The following is a 22,850-nucleotide window of genomic DNA, read 5'->3' on the forward strand; positions in this document are numbered from 1 at the left end:
CGACGGCGCCATGGCGGCCGCGGTGGCGGAGCCCGCCGCCGTCTTCGGCTGCCGGCCGCGGGTCGGCGGCGGCGTCTGCTTCGTGGGGGAGCGGGAGGTGCTGCACGCCGCCGGGGCGGGCTGCGCCCGGCTGCACACCGAGCACAGGCGGCAGGCCTTCCTCCCAGGTGGCCCCGTCCCCGGTCCCCGTCCCCGCTCCCGGTCCCGGTGCGCTCCCCCGCCGCGCTGACCGCTCTCCTCCCCGCAGGCCGCGAGAAGAGCCGGGGCGTGCAGGCGCTGGCCGTCAGCCCCGACCGGCGGTTCCTGGCCGTCTCCGAGACGGCGGCGGAGGAGCCGGCGCTGACGGTGTACGAGCTGGCGGCGGGGCAGCCGCCGCGGAGGAGGAGGGCGCTGGCGGCCGCCGAGCTCCCGGCGCGGGAGGCGGCCGTGTCCCTCGCCTTCTCCCCCGACTGCCGGCACCTGGCGGCCGCCACCGGCCCCCCCGAGGTGGTGCTGGCATACTGGCTGTGGGACAAGCGGCGGCTGGTGGCGGCGGCACGCCTCCAGGCCCCGGGCGGCGGCTGCCAGGTAACGGCACCGCGCTTGGGCCGGATCGCCACCCGGAATTACGCCGTGGTTGTGTGATTCGTGAGTGCGTTAGCGCTGTGAAAGCGAGGTGCCGAGGGAGTTATTTTACAGGCGACAAGTCAGCTGAGAGAATGTGGCCCTTAAACATTGCACCGTGATGCTTGGGAATGACGGTGCCCGGAAAGATCCCAGCCCAAAGGACGTGTGGAGGGGATGTCTTCCTGTGGCCGTGTGGCATCTGGTCAGGGCAAGAGAGAGAGGGGAGGGCTCTGCAAACTACACACAATTTCTGTAACCTTTCTTGGTATCTTATATTGGCCCCTCTCAGCAACAGGACAGAGCTAAATGAGATTTTGCTTTGATTTCTTACGGACGTTCTCATGTCCTTATATCACAGGAGACCTACGGTGTGTGGCCAGCACAGTTGGCCAATGCACATGCAACGTGTCCATTGTGTCCCCGCAGAAACACTCATGAAATATACTGGCTGCGCTAAGTAGGCTTAACACACATCTTGGAAGCTCTCGGTGTGGTTGGGCACCTTTTTCTTCCTGCAGTCTATTCTATGTCCAGATCAGAGGAGTATCTCAGAAAGAGTGGCTGGGAGCAGGATGATGCCACTCAAACAGTTCTTGCATCCTGCTTAGGTTGACCTATTTCAGTATCTTTCTTGCAGGAAGGTAAGAGGCTTTCATTTTGTGGGTTGATGGGACCCTAGCTGCCATTTTTTTCTGGGGTACAGCTGCAAGCAGACGTGGGGTGACTGGCTTCAGCTCCTGAAGAGAGGACTGTGAAGATAACTGCTGTCTAAGGTCCCATTAAGCATGAAAAACAGGTCTAACTACCCCTGCTGTCCTTCTTGGGTAATGAGGTGGTTACTCCACTGTTTTCATCCATACATACCTAATTCTACAAATTAAAATGCATGAGTAAGGTTTGCTTCTCCTGAAATGCAGAAGTTCTTCCTCACCTTTAAGAATGGATGGTCTCACTTTTCAGGTAGCTGGCTATCTGAAAAACTTGCTAATCTATAGTAAAGATGTATTTTTGCCTTTGTTGTGTGATTCTGAAGGGAAGAGACAACTTCCATATTACATTGTGATTCAGATGGCTTCTTAGCTTAATAGAATCATAGAATCCGTAACATGGTGTAAAATTGATATACACAGTTCTGAAAGGGGGAAAACTGCAATATACAGTTATGATTATTTTACTCTCTTCTGTATTCCTATATGTTTCTGTAAACCTTTTCCCCTCATTTTATCTCCTGTATCTAGAACCTTTCTAGAACTTGCTTCTTTTTTTTTTCCTAAGTTCTGAAAGTCAACATAGTTATGTGAAATAACTTCTCTCTCCTTTGTTCCATAGGTGAGCTTTAGTCCTCAAGACAATGCACGTATTTGTATCACTGGAAATGGCTATTTTAAACTTTTTAAATACAGTGAGGGAACTTTGAAGCAGACGAATTTACAAAAGGGAAAGCCACAAAACTACTTGTGCCATGCCTGGCTATCTGAGGAAGAAGTTATATGTGGCACTGACACAGGCAAACTTATGTTGTTTGACAATGGAGAGCTGTGCTGGCAGACAAGTGTAGAGTACAGAAAACCACCCAAAAAAGAAGGTGGCACAACAACAAGAGAATATGAGAGGTAAATCTTTGCAAAATTATTGGCTGGTTCAAAATCTTTGCAAAATTACTGGTAGGTTCATACTTGTGCATGAAGACTAGTTGCAGGCCATTCACTTCCTTCTTGTCCTGTTTATGAATGTGTTATATTTTTGTTGCTGATGATAAACATTCTTGTTTTGTCCTTTCTATACTTAAATCTTTATGCATTTACTGCTTGCAGATATTCTGAAGTCTCTTGTGAACTGGCTTCTGAAGATAATGGTTCACAACAGGATTTTGTGCCTCAAATATCTGCAGTTGCAGCCTATTCTAAAGGCTTTGCATGTTCATGTAGCCCAGGAGTTGTTCTTCTGTTTGAGAAAACTGAGGAAAAGGAAGTCTACAAGGAGAGTCAAGAAATCTGGGTAGGGAGATAAAAGCTTTTCTAAGCAATTATGCAGCAGAGACCTGCTTTGGCAGGTGGGAGGGTTTTTTCTGAGTCAGTTATTAATAATTTTAAATGCATCTTTAAAACACATTATAAGCATTGGCTAAGTGTCCTGGTGATGTAGAAAGGCAGGGATTTACCAGAGGTCATGCTGAAGGTCAGTGACAGCCTTTTGCAAGGCAGCTCCGCATGTTCTACATGTTAAGTATGCTTTGAGGTTGCTAAACTTCGGGAAACCTTTAAGAAACTTGTATTTATGGAGACTTGGGAGCTAAGAAATAGTCTACATCAGTTCTGAAAAATTAGGCTGCTTTTTTCCCCAAGGCAAAGCTTTTTTCCCTTCAGATATTCAGTATAGATTTAATGAGACAATGCACTTTAAGTAATCTAGTAAGATTTCTAACTGGTCTATAAGCAGCAGTGTTCACTGACTTCCTGTGGTCCCAGGATAAGAACATTTAACTCTGGTGATCTGGTCAAGCCTCTAAGATTCCTGCTGAAATGTCCTCTGATGCTTTTTTCAGCTTCATTGTTGTAGGTACGGTTATGTTATCTTGAACGCTGTTCCCTGCCTGGCAGAACTTGTATTCTATTTTCTATCCAAGTTCTCTTACTGAGAAAACTCTTACTCTTACATTGTATATAAGTATGTATGTACTTATTAGGGTAGCATTACAGCAAAAGCGTGTGTGTATGTGTGCACATATGCCTACTAATGGAATGTGGAGGCCTGGAATATCCCATGGGATACTTTTCTTGTGCAGCTTCCTCAGGACCTGTTCACCACTGAGCCAAAGCAGTCACGCAGCCAGGATATTACATGTATATGCTTCAGCCCCTCTGAGGAAACAATGGTTGTTAATACAAATAAAAATCAGCTTTACATGTTTACTATGCCCTCCACAGATCTTCTGAAGGTGAGTGCAACCTTTGCACATTCCACAACCAGCATGCCCAGTAAGGCGTGTATTGTAATGGCACAAGCTATTCAGTGTCACTTTCCGTGATGTGTTCTCATGAAGTCTGTTAGCTAGAGTCTGAACCCTTAAACCTCATGATACGAAGTGCTCTGCACGCTTCTCTAAGGGCTGTATTTCAGCAGCATTTCAACTTGTATGGTGTTAAATACCTAACCTGTGTACAGTAATACAAAAAAATATTTACACGAAAGAGTTTTGTAGTTATGGGACCTTTTTCTACATGTAGCCTAAAATGTTATTGGTGCTTCATTTCCAGCATGTAATAGCTAACATCCTGGTTAATTTGCTTATCATTCAGCACTTGAATACTTCTAAATATCTGTCTGACCATAACGTCTTAACTGAGTTCTTGGAGGTCCAGTTCTATTTATTTATCTAACTTGTATTTCTCTCGGTACCTACAGTTATGTTGTGCTCTCTATAGTGTATGAGGACTGTGATGCCTGCATCTTCCCTGCATCACTTCTCTTGATTATTAATTATAAAGTTGAAACTGATCCTAACACTTCTGTGTTTCTAGGGCTATGTTCAGACTAGTGCAGTGACAGGGTTAAGTGGCTTCCTCAAATCTGCCGTACACAAAGAGCTATGATAGATTTCTTACCTGACTTACTGCCTGCAGTGAAATACTTGATATTTTGTTGAATGTTCTCATTTGTTCTCAGGAGAAATCAAGTCATTTTGCATATCTGCATTTCCCATTACATTCTGCTTCGATCACGGGTCTGGACATCTGTATTCGGAGACCCATTGTTGCTACTTGTTCCTTGGACAGATCTGTTCGCATCTGGAATTACAAGACAAAGTAAAGAGTTGCTTTTGGTTGTTACTATCTCCTGCTTTTTTGTATATTGTACTGAGCGGGCGACAGCACAATCTCATATGAATGACAGTGTTCCACTAAAATTCTTGTGTGGTGTGGGATACAAATGGTCTTACTGACATGATTTGGTCAGTATATATCTGCAGTGCCTATAAAAACAGTGTCGATAGAATCCATAGCCTTTTCTATTAAGCCAAATTTGTGTTTAACTTCTCATGTGTTTTGGAAAAAGAATCTTGAGGAACGTTTCATTCAGCTTCAGATCAGTTGTCCTTAAGACTACAGACAATAACCTTAAGATATTGTTGTCCCATCTCCTGCTTCATGGCTGTAGTTCTGAAGCAAAATGAGTCCAACTTTTAAGGTTCAATGGGGGCGAGGGGAAGGAAAACAAATCTTAGAGGACACATTTGTGTAGGTTTTCAAACAGAGCTTCACCTACCTTCTTTGTTGTATTACAGTAAGAAAGGATTTGCTCCTGCACTTTCCCCACCTTTTCTGTGAACCAGAAAGTTCACATTTGCCCTTGTTCCTGTAATATCTGTGTGATCATCACTTAACCAAATACTTACAGATTTCCTCAAGGATAAGGCAAAGTCAGGTTGTACCTGCAGTTGCGTCTGCTGGGCCAGATGTTATCTTGTCAGGTGTGCATAGGGAGTTTGTACTGTTCCATACTGCACAGCAGTTTTGTCTTTCAGCACTTTGGAGCTGTATAAGGAATTTCGGGAGGAGGCACACACAGTATCACTTCACCCCACTGGCCTTTTCTGTTTGGTTGGGTTTTCTGACAAACTACGATTTCTAAGTCTACTATATGAGGACATGCATGTTTTCAAGGAGTTTGCTGTGAGAAAGTGTGAAGAGGTAAGGAGTGATGCAAGAATGAAACTGGGGAGTTACAGGGAGCAGAGGGGTGAAAAAAATGACGGAAGACAGCATCCTGCCTGTTAGATCCTTGTAGGAGTTAGGATATCAAAGCAGAGAGAAAAGGTTTCTGACTGCTGGAAAAGGAGCCCGGAGACCCGTGCGTAACTGTGGGCCTGGGAGCCATTGAAGGGGTCTCTTGTTCAGAAATGTTAGAGGATTGGATTTTACAGGGGAAAGCACCAACTAAGAAAGTGGTAAGAGGCTGATTATGCTCCTTACGTAGCGTTCAGATGTTACATGATGTCATTGGAATTCAATGCATGAATTTTCATATCCACTGCATCTACAGTAACGGTTGGCTATATTCTTTTTGTAGTGCTCATTCAGTAATGGAGGCCATCTTTTTGCTGCAGTTAATGGAAATGTGATTCAAATTTATTCCAGCACCACCTTTGAGAATACTAATAATCTAAAAGGACACAGTGGGAAGGTTAGTAAACAAATCCTGAACAGTACAACTCATTAAAGCATGGACTAGTTCATAAGATGCATTTTGAAAAGGTGAAGTACAACCTTTGACACAAAAATTAGAACAAGGAATACAAAAGTCAATTTCGCTACTTAGTGTATGTGTTCACTACATACATCTGGAGAGTCAGTCCTTAAGTTAAATGAGAATGATTTGCAGATAGCTGAACTAGGGGAAATATCCCAACAGTAAATTATAAAAATGAAATATACTGCTTGTTACTGAAATGAGCTTTTTCTGTCAGTGTGGCCATGAAGTAATTTGCATTGATTATTCTTGAATGCTGAAATGGAATTATCTGAAATATACCTAAGCTACTTAAATAAAATTTAGAAATATGGTTCCAAAGTTGTCATGGTTTTACCAGGAAAACGATTCTCTACTGTATAATTTGCACATTGGGGTCCTTGGTGTGTTTTGCTTTTGCCAGATACGTGCAGTAAAATGGAGTGCAGATGATGCAAAATTTGTCTCCTGTGACACACACGGTGCTGTGTATGAGTGGAATTTATTGACAGGTAAAAGGGAGACGGAGTGTGTGCTGAAGTCCTGCATCTACAGCAGCATTGCTCTGTCTTCTGACGCCAAAATCATCTTTGCTGTTGGATCAGACCAAACTCTCAAAGAAATTTCAGAGTCTTCGGTGAGCTAACAAGTGCTCTGGATGTTAGATAAGTTCTCTGGGGAGGGTGTTAGTGCTTAGGTTTTCTTATCTGTTTGGTAAGTAGAAATTAGTGATTTTTTGATAGCTGCAGTATTTATTGACACTTCTCTTGTGTTCTTATGTCCTTTACCATGAAACTTGAGATTCTGTTGTAGTTTTATATCTTTATAACTGTACTTGGATTTACCTAGAAATCTTCTAATCCCACTAACATACTAACTTTGCAATATGGTATCGACTGTTTTGCTGAAATATCAGGGTATTGGATCTACCTCTGTAGACTACATATATATATATTTTTTTAATCCAGAACAATATTAAATTGTACACGGTAAGCATTACATTTTTCAGAAGAGATTGATTTATGGAACTTGGCTTAAAATTTTAAGAGTGCACATGTGCATAAAGGTTAATACTAATTACTGTTAATGGTTTTTTGTTTTTTTTTTTTTTCTATAGGCATGTAGATTCTTTAAACTGCTTTATTTGCTGCAGGCAGTGATATGACAATTGCTCATGTAATAAGTAATTAAATAATTTGGGGGAACTTAATGTAATGTGGTGTTTTTCTGTGTGTTTTGTTTTGGTTTTGTTTGTTTGGGGTTTTGTTTTTCTTTTTCAGATCCAGCATGAAGTGCCTGCTTTTGATGTTGACTATACTGCGGTAGCTGTTTCCCATTCTGGGAACATGGTATTTGTTGGTACATCTCTGGGGACAATTCGAGCTATGAAGTACCCCTTGCCTTTGCGCAGGGATTTCAATGAGTATCAAGCCCATGCAGGTGCTGTTACAAAGGTAACATGGAATACGTTCTTTTCCCTGCTGTGCCAGTTGCACGTCTCATTTAGCATTGATTCTCCTTCCTATTTCATAGCATAATACATTAAAACTAAGTCTGAGCCTGCATGTAGAGAATGGAGATTAGAGCATTCACAGAAGTCCTGTCTTTAGAAATAAAAGTCTCGACTATTTTACTTTCTCTTTCTTCTAAGATGTCTGTAACAAACGATGACCAATTTCTGCTGACTGCCTCAGAGGATGGCTCCATATTGATCTGGAAGGTGTATGACAAGGAAGGTGGGATACTGAAACGGGAAAAGGAAGTTGAATATGCTGAGGAAGTGCTGATCATGAGATCAGATATAGAAGAGAAGGTAGGAGGAGCAACCTGTGTATATGAACCGTAGGATTCCTGGTCTACAGCGTATGAATTACATTTTCAAGATGTTTCTTACTAGCTGTGCCTATTTGTCTAAGGGGGTTTTCATGACTTTCTTCATAAGAAGAGGCTACAGCAAGTAGCTGCAGCTGCTTGTTAATATGCAAACAGCGTTGTATTTGCAGCAAATGTGGATAAAAGCTTAGGCTTTTCTGTAATACTTCCCCCAATCACTTGTGAGTAGTTTTAATGTGGTGAAAAAGTCAGGAACTGCATTTTATAAACCATCTTGTAAAATAAGAAAGGAATTTTACTTCTGGAACTTCTTGGTCTGTCTTGCTAAAAATTCTCTGCAAAGGCTGTCTTTTTCATAAATATGTGAATATAGATAAAACATCCTTAATAAGTTGTTGCTAGTGGCAAATAATCTATTAAAATAAATATTTTCTCATCCATGTCCTAATAGAGTCAAGCAATGCTAGACCTGCAGATTCGTGTGAAAGAACTACAGACAGAAAATGATTACCAGTTACATCTCAAGGACATGAACTATAATGAAAAAATAAAGGAATTAAAAGACATTTTCACTCAGGAAATAGGCTCCCTTAAAACCAAACACCAGGTAGGATTTATACTTCAGTGCCAAATACCAAGAAATCTTTCCCTTTCCCTTTTTGAGTTAAATTCAAACTTGCATTAAATATGTATGAATGCCATAAGGCATCTGAAAAGTGAAATATTCCTGTCCAATAAAGATGTTCTTGATATTTGTAAAGCATGAACGTATCTCATAGGTACTGAGTGGAAGCAAGAGATCTCCCAGGTAGCCTGGGAGAAAACAGTTTCAGCGGTTTCTGCAGTAAGTGCTGCCTAAGACCAGGGATCAGTAAGCTATATCACTCTTGAGTAGAAATGAGACCGTGCTTTAAAACCTCCATCAAGTGCAAGTTGCACCTGCTGCGGGATCCAACAATTGTTCTTCTTAATGCCTTCTTCTTTACTCCTTGGCTGCTTAGCATTTTTAAAAATACTCAGTGATGTGTCCTGTATGCTTTTTGAAAACAGGAGTAAAATATATTCCCTGGATTTCTCCTGTTCATGTACTTACTGATTTCTCTGTGGTCATGAAGGAGGAATTTCCTGAAAGGCAAAAGCCGTAATAATTATTCCCAGTGTCTTATTTATCTGCGTCCACCAATTCTATTCCGTCCATCTGTCTGGTGCACACACCAGCTTTATGATTTATTGCATTTGTATTATTTTGCTATATTTCTGGACCCTTTCTAAAGTTAGAATGCAAGTGATGCAATAGCAATTTCACTGTCAGTCATATGGCTTGAAGTGAGAGATTGTCCACCATATACCACATGATTCGATTCTGTCATCCTTATGTTCTTTTCAATATTTTCAGTGAATAATATCCTGTCCTGGTGATTTGTCAGCACTCATGTTGAGTTTTACATAGCCATTTCAAACAGTATTTTGACTCCACATAAAAAAAAAAGGATTCCAGAGTGAAAGCTTGCTAAGTTACTAATTAGTTCTATTATTTTATGGTCTTTTCATTTTCAAGTGCTCCTTTTATATCTTTCTTGTCTTTTGGTTGTGCAAATAGTCTGACAGGTTTCTACTTCTGATTTTTTTTGAGAAATTTAATTACTCATTTTAATGTTTTCAGGTTGATACTTAGGCTCTTTGGTGTTTCTGGTGGGTTTTGGTGGTTTTCACGTGGGGTTTTTATTAATTTACTTATTTTATTTAAGTAACCAGAGTTTTAACCTTTCTGTTTTTTCTCATTTTTGTACAGCTTGACCTTTCAGAAAACCTTTTAACTTCTTATAGATTCCTCTACCTGTGTTTTACCTGTGCCAGTTTTATTCTGCTGTTCTTCAGGTCTTTTCGTAGGTAGTGCTTGGCTATACAGTTTTATTAATCTCAGCTACACTGAAACTTCTTAAGGCTTGGTGATTATAAGCTTGCAAGCAAATGCCTTTGAAAGTGAATAAAAGTTCTAGGCAGGGAAGTTGTACTTGCTGTATGAGTATCAGTATGTGTTAAGATTAAACGGAATGACAGATTTAGGCAGGTTTGGGGCTAGCCTTTCTAGTTCTTGTGGCCAGTAGGCAAAGAGAGTATTTCTGTTTACGCAAGACCCTTACAGTAGTTATGAGAAGAAGGTCAAAAAGTTGTACCCATGGCAGTTCTCTCCAAATTTTCTGGGAAATTTCTCACCCATCTTCTTTTTCCAATTCTTAGTGCTTTTTAGATTAAATCGTTTGTAGTGGTAGTAGAACATTCCAAGAAAATGGTGTTCAAGCCTCAGTTTGAATGTCAGTGTTTTAGGATCTCAAAGTTGCACCAAGTGAGAAAGGAAGCAGCTTGAATTTTGTTATCTTGACAGCAATTTGCAGAACTGCAAATTCTCCTCAAACAGGCACGCACAAAAGAAGTGGAGGTTTTTGTGGCTTACAAACTTTTCTTGTTAAATTAGGGTTATACAATGCCTTGTATTATATGAAGTCCATTTGCTACTTTCCTTTAGCTTCCTTAGTTTTGTAATTTGTTGTAGTGAATTAATCTCTGGGAAATCTTGTTTTTGTAATGCATGGTATCTGCTTTTTTGATGAGAGATTTCAAACATAAATCTGTTGTGTATGTGTTCCCCATCATGGGCAAGAACTCAAAGAATTAGGACTCTGCTTTGCCTATTTTTTAATTAAAATTTATTTTTCTTATTCTTTACCAGATTTTGCAGGCAGAAAAAGAAAAACAGGAGCTGCAACACCAGTCTCAACTGTCTGAGCTGATGAATAAACAGGCCAAGGAGATGCAAGACCTAGGTTAGACTGCAACAAATGTTTATAACTAGAATGTGAAGGAATTGCATTAGATTCCTAGCAAGTAATGTGATGGGAAGAGATTACTAGAGTGCAAAGCACGAGGAAAAAATGCACGTGTGTCATACAGTTATCGCAAACCAAAAGTTTGTCTTAACAGCATGCACAAGCAAGAGAATGTGCATGTGGGCACTGTATCTTTTATGTTCTGTTCCTGAGATTAATAATTTCCTTATTTATACTATAGCTCACTGTACAATAATAGTGATATTGTACAGTTCAGCAAGCAAGCTAATTAATGTACAAGGTGCACAACATGGAAATACCTGAACCCCAGATTCTTAATCAAGATAAAGCAGAAATACTGCAAATTAGTACCAAAAATCAAGTCCACCCGTAAGACTCATCCTCTGTAGCAGTTGTACTTTTACAGTTCTGTCATTGTTGACATTCTCAAGAGAATGCTTAGAGTGGCTATTATTCATTTATTGTTATGGCAAACTAGGAGATTTTGGTGCAGGTTTTGGACTTGTTCAAGCTGGAACAGAACTTTTTTTCTGTTGCAGTGAGCAGGGATACAATGGAATATTCAGAAACAAAACTGAGAAGGGTGAATGACAGCTTTGGAACGGGCATTATTACTGAAGTGATAAGTAAAAGGAAGAGCAGGAAACCCAAGAGATGGTTTTCTGATGTAGAATTTTGTATGGCCGCAGAGCCTAAAACCTCTGTATATCTGATGAAGAAAGTGATGAGGTGCTTCTAGTATAACTTATTGCAACCAGCTGCCAAAAAGACAGTAGAAAATAAGACATTGATAACTGCAAAAGGATAGGATACACCTCTCTTTTCTATTAGTTTTATCAGTTCCATATGTTTCCTGTTACTAGAATCTGACAGTAATCAGAAACTCTTAATGGAAAATGAGAAATACCAGGAGCTGCAAGTGAAATCCCAGAGGATGCAGGAGGAATATGAGAAACAACTGCACAATTTGGAGGAAAGCAAAAGCAGGACTGTGGAGGAGCTAACAGTATATTATGAGGAAAAACTTAATGAGAAATCTGTTCTGTTGGAAGAGGTAGGAAACTTGATTGACAGTTTGAATTATTGACTATGTTTATTTCCAACTGTGATGAAATGTTCCCTAGAGGAGGGAAAGTTGGCTCCCTTCATGCAAATCCTAATCTGCCTGTAACCTTGGGGAAATATGTCGGCAGGTAGAATAGTAATGAGGAAAACCCCAGCTGAGTTACCAGCTTTTCTGGGCTTCATACATTCAGCAAGTAACCTGCTAAGGAGAATATCCTTGGGCATTCTATTTGCCTCTCTTTCTCCTATACCTAAGAATTCCTGTTTATTAGTGTGTGTTAGATGATACACTTAACTGCAGTTGGAGAAAGATTCAATCACTTTGTTCTAATGAAGAGATAGCATATCTAAAATGGTGAATTCTGTGACAGATCAACTCCCATTTGTTGAAATCACCACTGACACTAAGTCCCTGGGGTTCCTGTCTGCATAATTTGGGGAATACCCTGAGTACTTAAAAAATTCCTGCACATTGAGGTCAAAGACTTGGCCAGATAGGGTAGCCAGATAACCAATGCTGATACATCTAATGCCAATAAATTCCATCAACATCACTGATTGCAGCCCTATGTTGCAACACCAATAGGGAAAGAATGAGAGGAAAGAACATGAGAAGAGAGTGATACAGAGACCGATGGAAAACTGAGTGTTTATTGGTTGTTAATGTTATTAATGTTTGTTGGTTATTAATGCATCAGAAACAGCAACTTAAAAAGATTTTCTGAAGTGTTTCTCATGTTTGCATTTGCTTCTGCCTGGACAATTTCGCTGATTTGAGCTAGATTTTCAGATTTATTTTTTTTTTTAATATTGTAGTCTTCTTAAGACCTGGATGCTTTAAGTTAAGAATTTTTTGTATCTAAGTTTTTTAAGTGACTTTAATCCCTTAAGAACTTTTTAGCTTAAACGATATTGTTGTTGAAGAGTCCACTACTAGGGTGGGCCCTCCCAGGAGAAAGACAGTTGCAGATAAAGAATTATCCTCTTTATTGATCTCTTACTTTTGTGTTCTCTAATATTTACTTCTCCTAACTGCAGGCAGAGGAGGATATAAGGCAGCAGCTTCAAGCACATGAAGAAATTAGGAAACAGATTGAAGAAGATGAAGACCAAGAAATTCTAGATATCAAAATCAAGTATGAGAGGCGACTTGTAGAAGAAAAAGAATCAAATCTGCAACTGAAGGGAGAAATAGGAGTCATGAATAAAAGGGTATCTCTTATCCTGTGATAGGATCACACCTGTAACATGGGGACCTATAGCCAAGAATTGAATATGATTTATGACATGTTAAGGCCTAATAATATTTAGTCTGTAAATATTTGGCATTTCATATGAGAATAGTCGTCCCTTTTTATATCAGTTTGAATATTTCAGGATATTTGTGCAGAAGAAGATGTGTGCTGATTGTATTGTTGATATGGTTATAGACATGATAGAGCAGTGTGTGTGTTATTTTTAGTACACTTTTTGTATCTTATGTAGTTTGAAATCATAAATAATAATATTGTTCCTCCTATAATGGGAAAGAAATGAACCTTTTCATTTTTCCAAGATCCAATGTGCTACTATGTTAGAAAAATACTTCTACTGCTTCATTTAATGCAATACACTTTGTGTTTTGTACACATCATCATTTTTTATTGTTCTTACTCCTTGAGTTTTTAAGGAGGCATAAAGCCTTTTAGTTCTGTTACTAGCTGGGCATTACATTTGCCTGAGGATGTTGGATGGACATTTTTTCTTTCAAGTTTCTTCAGTATCTATTTTGGAGACATAGAGGTTCTCTACCTTCCCGCAGTCTTTTATCATGGTATTGCCTTCAGTTCTGATGTCTTTTAGACACCAGGACATTAAATGCCCTTCCTGAAGTGATATCTAAATCCTGTAATGTCTTAATTTGATAATCTTTATCCTACACTGTCTTCAAAGTAACTTAGAAAGTATGGTAGTTAAGTGGTGCACGGCTTCTGGAGACTGTTAAGCTCTTACCTGTTTGCCTCTCCAGTTGAGCAGCCTACAGAAAGAGCTCAAGGAACGAAACAGTGACATTGAGGAAATGAAACTGGAACAGCAGAAGCTGCAAGATGTAATTAAGTCACTGGAAAAGGACATTGTGGCGCTGAAGACAGAAATTGAAGAGAGAGCTAACACTATCCAGGACAAGGTAAGAAGGTGGACGATTGGCTGATATCAGTCACCCTCCCTTAATTTAATACAAGTATTTATTTTGACAGTATTGTATTGTGTTAATATCACGTGACTGGAAGCTCAACTTTAATTTGAAGAATTTGCAGTCTTTAGTTTGGGACCTCAGTGTTTTACTGACATTCTGAGCTTTTGGGAGCTCAAGTGTTGAGTTTCTCATTCCCCATTCTGGGATTTTTAGGATTATACATTATCTCTGCATTATTTGCCCCCTTCCTACCCACCCAATCTGTGTGAGGTGTATGAAGCCTAGTTTTCCATTAGATCTATGACTGCTGTTTTGGCCTCTGCCATGTTTGTATATCGTTCTAGGGATCTGTTTGAGAGTGCTGTGGCTGATTCATAACTCTGTACATATTTCTCCCAGGAGAAGCATATATATGATCTGAAAAAGAAAAATCAGGAACTAGAAAAGTTCAAGTTTGTACTGGACCACAGAATAGAGCAGTTTAAGAAGAAAATAGGATCATGTGAAAATGATACCAAAACGATGAATGAGCAGATCCATGAGGTGAGTAACGCTGTCATTTGGCTCTGCTCCTAAACCCTTTGGCTGAATACAGAGATGACCAGGCAAGTCCCATGGAGGTTCACCTGTTTATTCCTTAACTTCTTTCAAGGATACACAGCATTGATTCAGTATCTTTACAGCTAATAAAAATATTTACACACAATACCTGCTATTTATTTTTTGTGTCACATGGTACCAATGATCAATACAGCTATTTAAGCTCCTCTTTCAGTATTTTTTTCTAGACTCTGAGTAATATACTTTTTGCTTAAAAATAGATCTCATCCTTATGTAGTTGTCCTGCATGCACCCTGTAGAGTTTGCAAGACGCTGCCTTTACTGATCTGGAGGAAGAGAGAGTGAACTTCTCTTACAAAGTTACAGATTTGTGCAAACATAACCCAATTTAGGAATTAGGTTCATCAGCTAATCCATGGAAACTTTCCATGTGTTCATAATTAGCTTGCAGAAAATTTTTTGAGGCAACTTACTCATGATAGGATCTTACTGTGATCTCTCAATAGCTAATTAGTGACCTGTTAGTTTTCATAAGTCTGTTTATTCAGAATGAAAGCCTTTTAAATAACTAGTGAACATTTTATATGCATGTCAGACTATCATGATGAAAGCCCTAGCCTCTTCTCTGGTCACCATCTCATGTCAGTAAATGCTGAAGCATTAGTGCTTTTTTCCCCCGTATTCTACATATGTTATCACAGCTTTTCATGGATTTGTTTCTTTTCAGTATCAGTTGGTTCTTATCGTTGCACTTGCTTTTTCCAGTATTGACTATTAATTTATACCTCACCCATTTTTATTCAGGTGGAACAGTACAGCTCCAGTCCAGGTCAAGGAAATGAAGAGGCATCACATCACTTAAATACCTATAACTCAAAATGGGATTGAATAGGCATTTTTTGTGTGTTTTCTCTGTACTCTGGCAGAGGGCAGTGTTGTTCCAAAATTGTCTTGGTTCATGTTGTATGTAATTCAACCTGAAGGGGGATCTACTCCCTCAAGTCTGTGTTTCTCGTCTCTGGTTCTCCTGTTACGTGTTATTTTTTTTATAATGTCTTCTCTTAATCTTGATTACCCCCACGCTTCCTTTCAGATGGAGGGGGAACTGGAACGATTCCAGAAGGAGAGCACACATTTGAAACTGAACATCACACAACTGCAGCAGAAACTAAAGGCAGCTGATCACAACATGCACAAAGAGAGGCAGAAGGTATGAGGTAGCAGTCCACAGGTCCTGCATAACGAAACAGGGGGGATGAAACACTGCAGAAGCATTAATCTGAGCAAAGAGGTCCTTCAGGGATACTGTGTACAAGGACCAGGGAACAGGAGATTCTCTGGTTAAGTGGGAACAATGACAGAAAACTTCCAAATCTGAAACCAGGTTAGCTATTTGATATTAAAAAAATCCAGTTTCTTGTATGTAATTTCAACCAACACATTCTCACAGGTTTAACAGAGCAGTGAGGCAGAAGCCTAACTGAGTCAGTGCCCTATCAATTTTTGTTTGTTTTTGTTTTGTTTTTAATGAAGTATTTTAAAACAATAAAGGGAAGTAAAAGTATGAGAGCTTTTACCTGTTTTGCTAGACTTTCTAGGAAGATTGCATGTGACAGAGTGCTCTGATGAGCTAAATAAGAATGTATCTACATTAAACACTAACTACATTATTCTTGCAGAAACAAAATATGGAAGCTTTGATCAAACGATTTAAAATGGATCTTCATAATTGTGTGGGCTTCATTCAGGATTACAAAAAACTGAAGTATGGGATCCGTGAGCTCTACACCAAGTATGTGCAGCAATTGGACATGGTGAGTTGCCTTCTTACATGGTGAGTTGCCTTTGCCTATTCCTTGCAGGTGAATTTATGTGGTAGTGTATTGAGGCAAAATTATGTGGTAGTGTATTGAGGCAAAACTTTGTGCCCTCTCAGGTGGAGACTGAAGAGGTAGATGTAGATTTGCAGAAGGAGTACACGAGACAGCGAGAGTATCTTGAGAGGAATTTGGCAGCTTTAAAAAAGAAGGTGGTGAAGGATCAGGAAGTCCATCAAGCTGCTTACATGCGCATCATGCAGGTAACAAGCTTTTTCCTTATGTTAAGGGAGGTAAGAATGAAGCAGTTGCACAGAAGAGACTTCAGTCACCATAGTGCTATAATTTGTTAGGACTTTGAAACAGTTTTGGTTTGTTTCCTTGCCAGAAATGCCTAGGGCTTTCAAGAGTTTCTATTCAAGGATAATATTCATTGAGCTCTAGTGCTCAACAGTTTTCTGGACAGAAAGAGCAAGATCTCTGAAGCCAGAAAATGATGCTGTTTGTGGATGCTTTCCTTTGTCTGCCACTTCCCAGTGTTAAAGGAGATAGGGATCTCTGCTGCCCGGATTTTTTTTTAAGCCATTGATGGACTTACTTTATTTTGAACAGTATTTAGAATTGCCATCATAGTCAATTTGCACCTGAGTACTGAGCTGCACTTGCTGTGTGGTGGTGTTTAGGAAGTAATTTTGGAGGAAGAAAAAAGATTGGCTTTCTTTGGCCACATAGTCCAATGCCTACTGGTCTGAATTCAGAAGAACTTTCTGCTGCTCACATCCATGTTTTCCAAGGAAGTTCAGAATCAAATGATAAATAAGCCTATTCGTACTGAGACCTATCAGAATCTTTGTTCTTTACAAGGCAGGATAAACTTGTGACTGCTGGGGCCAAAGACCTAATTTGTTTTCATCTGGAATGAGAGGATCTAAAGGCCCACATCCAACATCCTGGGAGGACAGCACTTGTACAGTCTCTTCTTACCCTGGTCTCCCTTTGCTCAGTCAGCATTTCCTTTTCCCCTCACTAGCTCTTTCTTCATTGTTAGCTTATTATGCTTCCTCAGGATCTCTAGACCTCAGTCCTCTCCTAAATCATCTGTCCTTTGTTATGTATTCATAGTGCTCCTTCAGGCCCAGACAGCAGTGATCTTCTTCTTTGGCCTTGATTTAATTTTTTTTATTCCTTCTGTGAATTAGATGCTTCCTTTTCATACAAAATGAGATGGCTTCAGAAGAGAAACTGAAGAATTTCCTTTCTGGAATAGGGTGACAGATGGTGCTCATAATGATAATACTTGATGTCTTGGACCGGTAAGCCTAACGTGAAATGATGGTTAAAAATGAATTAATAAAACATCTGGAAGATGAAGATATCAAAGGTTCTAACCAGCCTAGTTTCTTCAAAGAAAAAGCAGTTCTCTGAAGTCTAGTAGATTAATGAGACTTTACAGCCAGGACGAATTATCATGGTCTTCCAGTCCTTCACAGGAGGCTTTTAAGACTAGTTTAGACAAACTTCTGTCAGGGCTTGCTTTGAACAAGTAAATGACATTTTGATGGCCTTCTAGCTCTGTATTTCTGTAATTCCTCAGTTGTGCTTACATTTTCAGAGCTGTGCATTCCTCTTTGAGTGACTGTTCATAGGTACATTCCATTAGTGACTGCTGCAACAGATGATTAGAAATGTCAAGATAATTTTAATTATTCTTACCAATTGACAAGTTGCTTGTTGTTGGACTGTTAGTTTTCCCTCCAGCCTTCTGTATTTGTAATGGCATCTTTGGTCACGTGGATACGTAAGAACAGACATACTGAACAATCTCCAAGTGAGACTGCTTGAACTGAAGCATGTGTAGGATGATCTTTTCTATGATGTGTCATACTGTTCTCTGACAGTCAGCACTGTAGGGACTTAGGAGATTGTAGATTGCATCCAGACATCATCTGCAGTTGTTCCTAGTGTCCTCATCCTCTATGCATTAGATCGATCTCTTTTCTGAAATATTTTTCACATTTCCACAGCATCTTATGGCAATGAGTTTTGCAGTGAACATTTATTTTAATCCGTTGCATGATCACTTCATTGCAGTGCAAGCTTACTGTCAGAATGCAAAGATTAAATTAAAGGCTAATCTCTCTGTACGGCATGCCACTTCAGAAGAATATTATCAGCATCAGCCAGCAGCCTTTTTAGCACCCAGCAAGCCAAACAGCATTTCTACATAGCCCAGATTACCTCATACAGGATACTATGTATTATGCTAATAGGCCAAAAGTAAGATCTTCAACAGGTAACAGCATTCAGCCACTTGGAGTGAATTTATGAATGTATTCATGCCAAAGTGCACCTTAACAGAAATAGCATGACGTAACCCTGAAAGCTGTTTACCAGAAAATTTCTGTGGTTGATTCTCTGAAGTTATCCTATTCAGGATCAAGCTCTGGCATAAACATATAGCAGCTAAATTTTGTCTGTGTTTAAAGAATAGAATTAAACAAGTCAGAGTCTACAAAATACTATATTTTCAGAGCAGGCTGTATTGGGTCACCACCTCATGCTGCATTTAGAGTCCAACACAACCAGTGCAAGACCAACTGTTCCTGCCCGACAACTTCAAACCTTAACACGTTCCACAATCTGCCTCTGTGTCACTGACATTCAGCTGAAGGGAAACTATAGCATAGTTGGTATACTTGTCTTAGTTTGAGTTATTAAAAATCTTGCCAGATACGTGCACCTTGAGTTATTGCTGCCAACTCGAATTCCTTGAATGCATCTGTATACAGAAAATTGCTGTAAGCGTGGTACTTTGTTACTAACCAGTTCTGAGTTGTCTGTTTCTACTGCACTGACTCTTGTGTGTTGCTAATATGTCTAATACATCATAAGGAACCAAATCACATGCTTTCCATATATCTCTCATGGCAACACAGTTTTCTTTATCAACCAAAATTATCATCTAATCAAAAAGAATCAAGACTTGAAAATATCTTTTCAATATTGAAATGTCAGTAATCCTTGTTCGTATCACCTGCTGTTTAACTGTTTCCTGTTGCATGAGACTGCTGTTAAAAGTGTACCTTTTGGCCATCTGTCTTTCACAAATATTGCTGTTTATGGTGAAGTTCCGGGAGCTGAAATGGTGCTGTTTTCCAAAACTTCTGAAAAACCGTTACAGATAACTGAAATCATTGATGATCTTCATACTAGCTGTTGATGTGATTTCACTGTCAAATGAACAGAGGCGAATGTACAATTCCACTCCTCTTGAATTAGAAAAGAAATATTTAGCTAGTGATTCTCCTGTTTATGAGTCATGAGCAACAATTTTATCATCCTTCACTAGTATTAGCCCATATTGTTTATGCTGAGGTCTTGAACCTGTCAATACAGTGAGTAAAGGAGAACCATATTGTATTCATTTGTACTTTCACAACACCTTCGGCAAGATTCTTTGTGGTATGCTGTTAAAAAATTAGAGCTGAACTTTCACAGGTTGAAAACTGATCAACAAAAGAACAAAAGTTGAATACATGGCCAACTTTTCCTCATAACAAAATGTTAACAGTAGGTGTCTCAAGTCCCCATCCGCTTTATATATTTCTTAATAATGTGGAAGGGGTGTTGGAAAGTGATGTCAGTCATAACTAATGAAAAAGTCTTTGAAGAACTGCAAGGAGATAGAGATCATTTAAGTGAACAGACACATGGTGGCAAGTGAAAAGCAAAATAACGCACCCTGGGCGGAGGAATGGGATTTCTTCACATTAATTCTGAATTAATTGGATCAATCCCAGAACAGGACCTGAGCTTCCCTGTTGAATTGTCAGAGAAGATGATGTCTTAGAGTGAAGCTGCAGTCAGGAAAGCAAAACAGATATTAGCTTCTTGAGCTAATGTGATTAGAATACTGTCACATTTTATATCAGATGTACTGTAGCTTTTATCTGAAATGCATAAAGTACTGACTGCTCTAGCTCCACAAGCATGTAGTATGCTCTGCTTCTTATTCTGATTCTATGCTGTCCAGTGTCCTTCCAAAGGAGATAAGGATACATATTGCTGAGTTATTGAGATAGTCCTGTACTTTTCCTCATAAAGCACATTGTTTTTGCAGGAAAATGTAAGTCTGATTAAGGAAATTAATGACTTGCGGCAAGAACTGAAGGTGGCCTATACCCAGGTACATGACCTCCAGTCAACACTAAGGTTAACCAAGAAGAAGCAAGCAATTCAAGACCCAGGTGAACAGTGCTTCTTGTGTGTTTCCATATTGTCAGGGCTCATTCCAGAAGCCATCTTTGTCCTTAGTGAACAATTCTGTTACTGTCCCTGTATTGTACCAGCTTGTCTTGCCTGATGGCACCTGTTATATTGCAACATTCTGGTGAATACTGCAAAATCTTACTATTTAGCTTTACTCCTTCAGTTCTGAAAGATGCTTATTCCTTTCCTTGCTTATTCCAAAGAACTGTGAGCTAGACCTTTGTTTCTCTGCTCTTTGTTCTCTGTTTTTATCTTCTAGCTCCCTCCAGTGAACTGCTGTCCAGCCCAGCTGTGCTGAGGTTGAATGCACAGAAGGAAAATGAGAAAATCATAGAAATGCAGCAGCTGGAAATTCAATACCTACGAGACCAAATCAGGGAGAAGGGGCAAAGCCTTGCAGTTCAGCCTCTGTTAGATGGAATGCTTCCTAAGCTGAATCTGGAAAGAAGCCACAAGACACAGCAACAGTGACCTGGCTCAAGGACACCTTATGTTATTATATTCTCCTGGCAACATAAGAAATACAACAGCATAGATTAGACTTCCGTGATCGTATACTCTTCCATAGAAGCATTTGTGCAGCACTCATTGCTGAGGACACAAGGCATCAGCCTTCCTTCCCTCCTCCTTTCCTGTAATCTGTCCTTTCCTCTCGTTTAAGCACGCGTGTTCTGAAGTCTTTCTGCCAAGGAGTCAAGATAAAAAATAAATATATTTGTGTTAATGCAAAATTGATCTTTGTGCCTTCATAATTGGGCAGGTATACACTTGAAAGATAATGTGTCCTCATGTGTATTGAAAGATGTGTCCTATTTCAGAACTGCTGGTAACTCTGTAAACATTTCTACTAGAATTCTAATTGTATTGTGCTGCAAAAATCACCATCAACCTTCTCTTTTCCAGTATTTCATATATCCATACAAAGGGCTGCCTGTACTTAAGATGGGAATAATGTCCCTTATTCCAAGGAAGTGTCCAGTCCCTGACTAAAAATCAGTTACCCTGTGAAGGCAACCTTTGCCTAGTGGTCAAGCACACCTGAAGTGGAGCCCTTGCTCTAGCCACTGCCTCATGTCTCTGGATGTGTTGTCTCATCTGTTACAATCATTTCAGCAGGACAAAAAGATTGCCCAGTTTCAGACTCCAAAATCTTCAATAAAGTCCAAATCTTATGTCATACCTCACCTATAACTTAGATAATTTCACCTTTGCTTTGTCTATTTTCCAACATCTGTAACTCCTTTAGTTCTTTTTTTTTTCATTAAAATCTTCTTAATAAATCACTTTTGAAAATACTGATGTATAGAAAATAAAGAAGGAGTCCTTTCTCTAATCATTAGGGAAAAAAGTAAATTTTTCATCCTTTGTTGTTAGCACATGGATATATGCCTGCCTCACTGAAGAATTCTGTGCATGCTTCAGAAGTTTTTAGCTACTGATTGAGCATGGGAACTATATAGTGTTATAACAGCCACTACATTATTGTTTCTGTTTTCTATCCTGAAGTGTAGAGAAGTGACAAGTGCTTTCTAAATGCTGCTAATATTATTACACTGAAGATCAAGGCGCCAAGGCTGGATAACATGTAATCTGTGTTAATATTTGGGATGCTAGACTCTTCCAAGCTAACTCCATGGTAAAACAGATGGTTCCATGAGCGCCTATGACCTAGGAGACTTCAGCTGAGTGCCTTGTCCTTGAATGCGGAATAAAGCTTCCTTAGTCTTACTTCTTTCATTTTGCAGCTCTAACCTGTGTGAAGTGTAAGTTTTGCAGGAACAAAAGGAAGAAGTTATGATGGAATTGGTCTTTTAACGTGCTAGCTTAACACCCTTTCTTCCTCCCTCCCCCCAATATAATCATCTTGATACTTCCTGTACAGAAAGAGGATGTAATTAATGTAATTAGCAAATATTTTAGAAACTAGTTCCCTCTTAAATTTTCAGAACACACCCATATAATTTGCTAGACTCCCATGTGGTATAATTTTCACCTCACTTTGCAGAATAAATTGAGTGGTAGCAGCCACTACTTTAATAGATGTGGTTTAGAGAAATTGAATCAATCTTTCTGAAGAAAAAGAACCTTGTCCTAATAAGAGGAAGAAGCATATGCAGGTGAAGAATGATTTCTAAGTGGTGATTAATATGCTTAAAAGTATGCCCATGTGTCACCCTCATTAAAAAGATGTCATTTTAAAGATGATACAAAGCCTGATGGATGAAGCCTACATAGACAGCTGGCAAACTAGGTTCAAGAGGATTTTGAACTTGATCATGGTGGGTAGGAGGTGACTAAAATATTGTTCGCAAAGGAGAACATTAAAAGTCAGGCACAGCAAAATGGTACAGCTAGGGTTTATCAGAGACTCACTGGGAAAAAAAATATTTTCCTTCTGTACTGGGAAAACAAGGCCAGGATCAATCTCCTACACATGTTGTAGAA

The 22,850-nt window shown here is 39.6% G+C and overlaps 1 protein-coding gene across 4 annotated transcripts; it reads left to right on the plus strand.

Moving 5' to 3' along the window:
• The first annotated feature begins 10 nt into the window (after positions 1–10).
• On the plus strand, positions 11–21,130 carry CFAP57 (cilia and flagella associated protein 57). 4 transcript variants are annotated; one of them, XM_040566040.1, is made up of 22 exons: positions 11–167; positions 248–567; positions 1,936–2,219; positions 2,421–2,604; positions 3,392–3,544; positions 4,273–4,412; positions 5,132–5,297; positions 5,677–5,790; positions 6,260–6,472; positions 7,116–7,289; positions 7,487–7,648; positions 8,120–8,275; positions 10,400–10,493; positions 11,381–11,571; positions 12,621–12,794; positions 13,591–13,749; positions 14,158–14,301; positions 15,413–15,529; positions 15,999–16,133; positions 16,256–16,399; positions 20,257–20,383; positions 20,665–21,130. In XM_040566040.1, exons 1-22 carry the CDS (start codon positions 11–13, stop codon positions 20,874–20,876), a joined length of 3,720 nt encoding a protein of 1,239 aa, XP_040421974.1. In that variant the 3' UTR covers positions 20,877–21,130. The 4 variants fall into 4 exon arrangements, 3 of the variants coding, with proteins under 3 accessions (XP_040421974.1, XP_040421976.1, XP_040421977.1); XR_005822214.1 differs by lacking the exons at positions 20,257–20,383; positions 20,665–21,130 and having other exon boundaries at positions 15,413–15,703; positions 16,256–16,288; XM_040566042.1 differs by lacking the exons at positions 12,621–12,794; positions 13,591–13,749; positions 14,158–14,301; ... (3 more) ...; positions 20,257–20,383; positions 20,665–21,130 and adding an exon at positions 9,461–9,558 and having other exon boundaries at positions 11,381–11,414.
• The last annotated feature ends 1,720 nt before the right edge of the window (positions 21,131–22,850 follow it).

The sequence above is a fragment of the Cygnus olor genome, chromosome 8 (assembly GCF_009769625.2).
Source record: "Cygnus olor isolate bCygOlo1 chromosome 8, bCygOlo1.pri.v2, whole genome shotgun sequence".
Taxonomy (NCBI): domain Eukaryota; kingdom Metazoa; phylum Chordata; class Aves; order Anseriformes; family Anatidae; genus Cygnus; species Cygnus olor.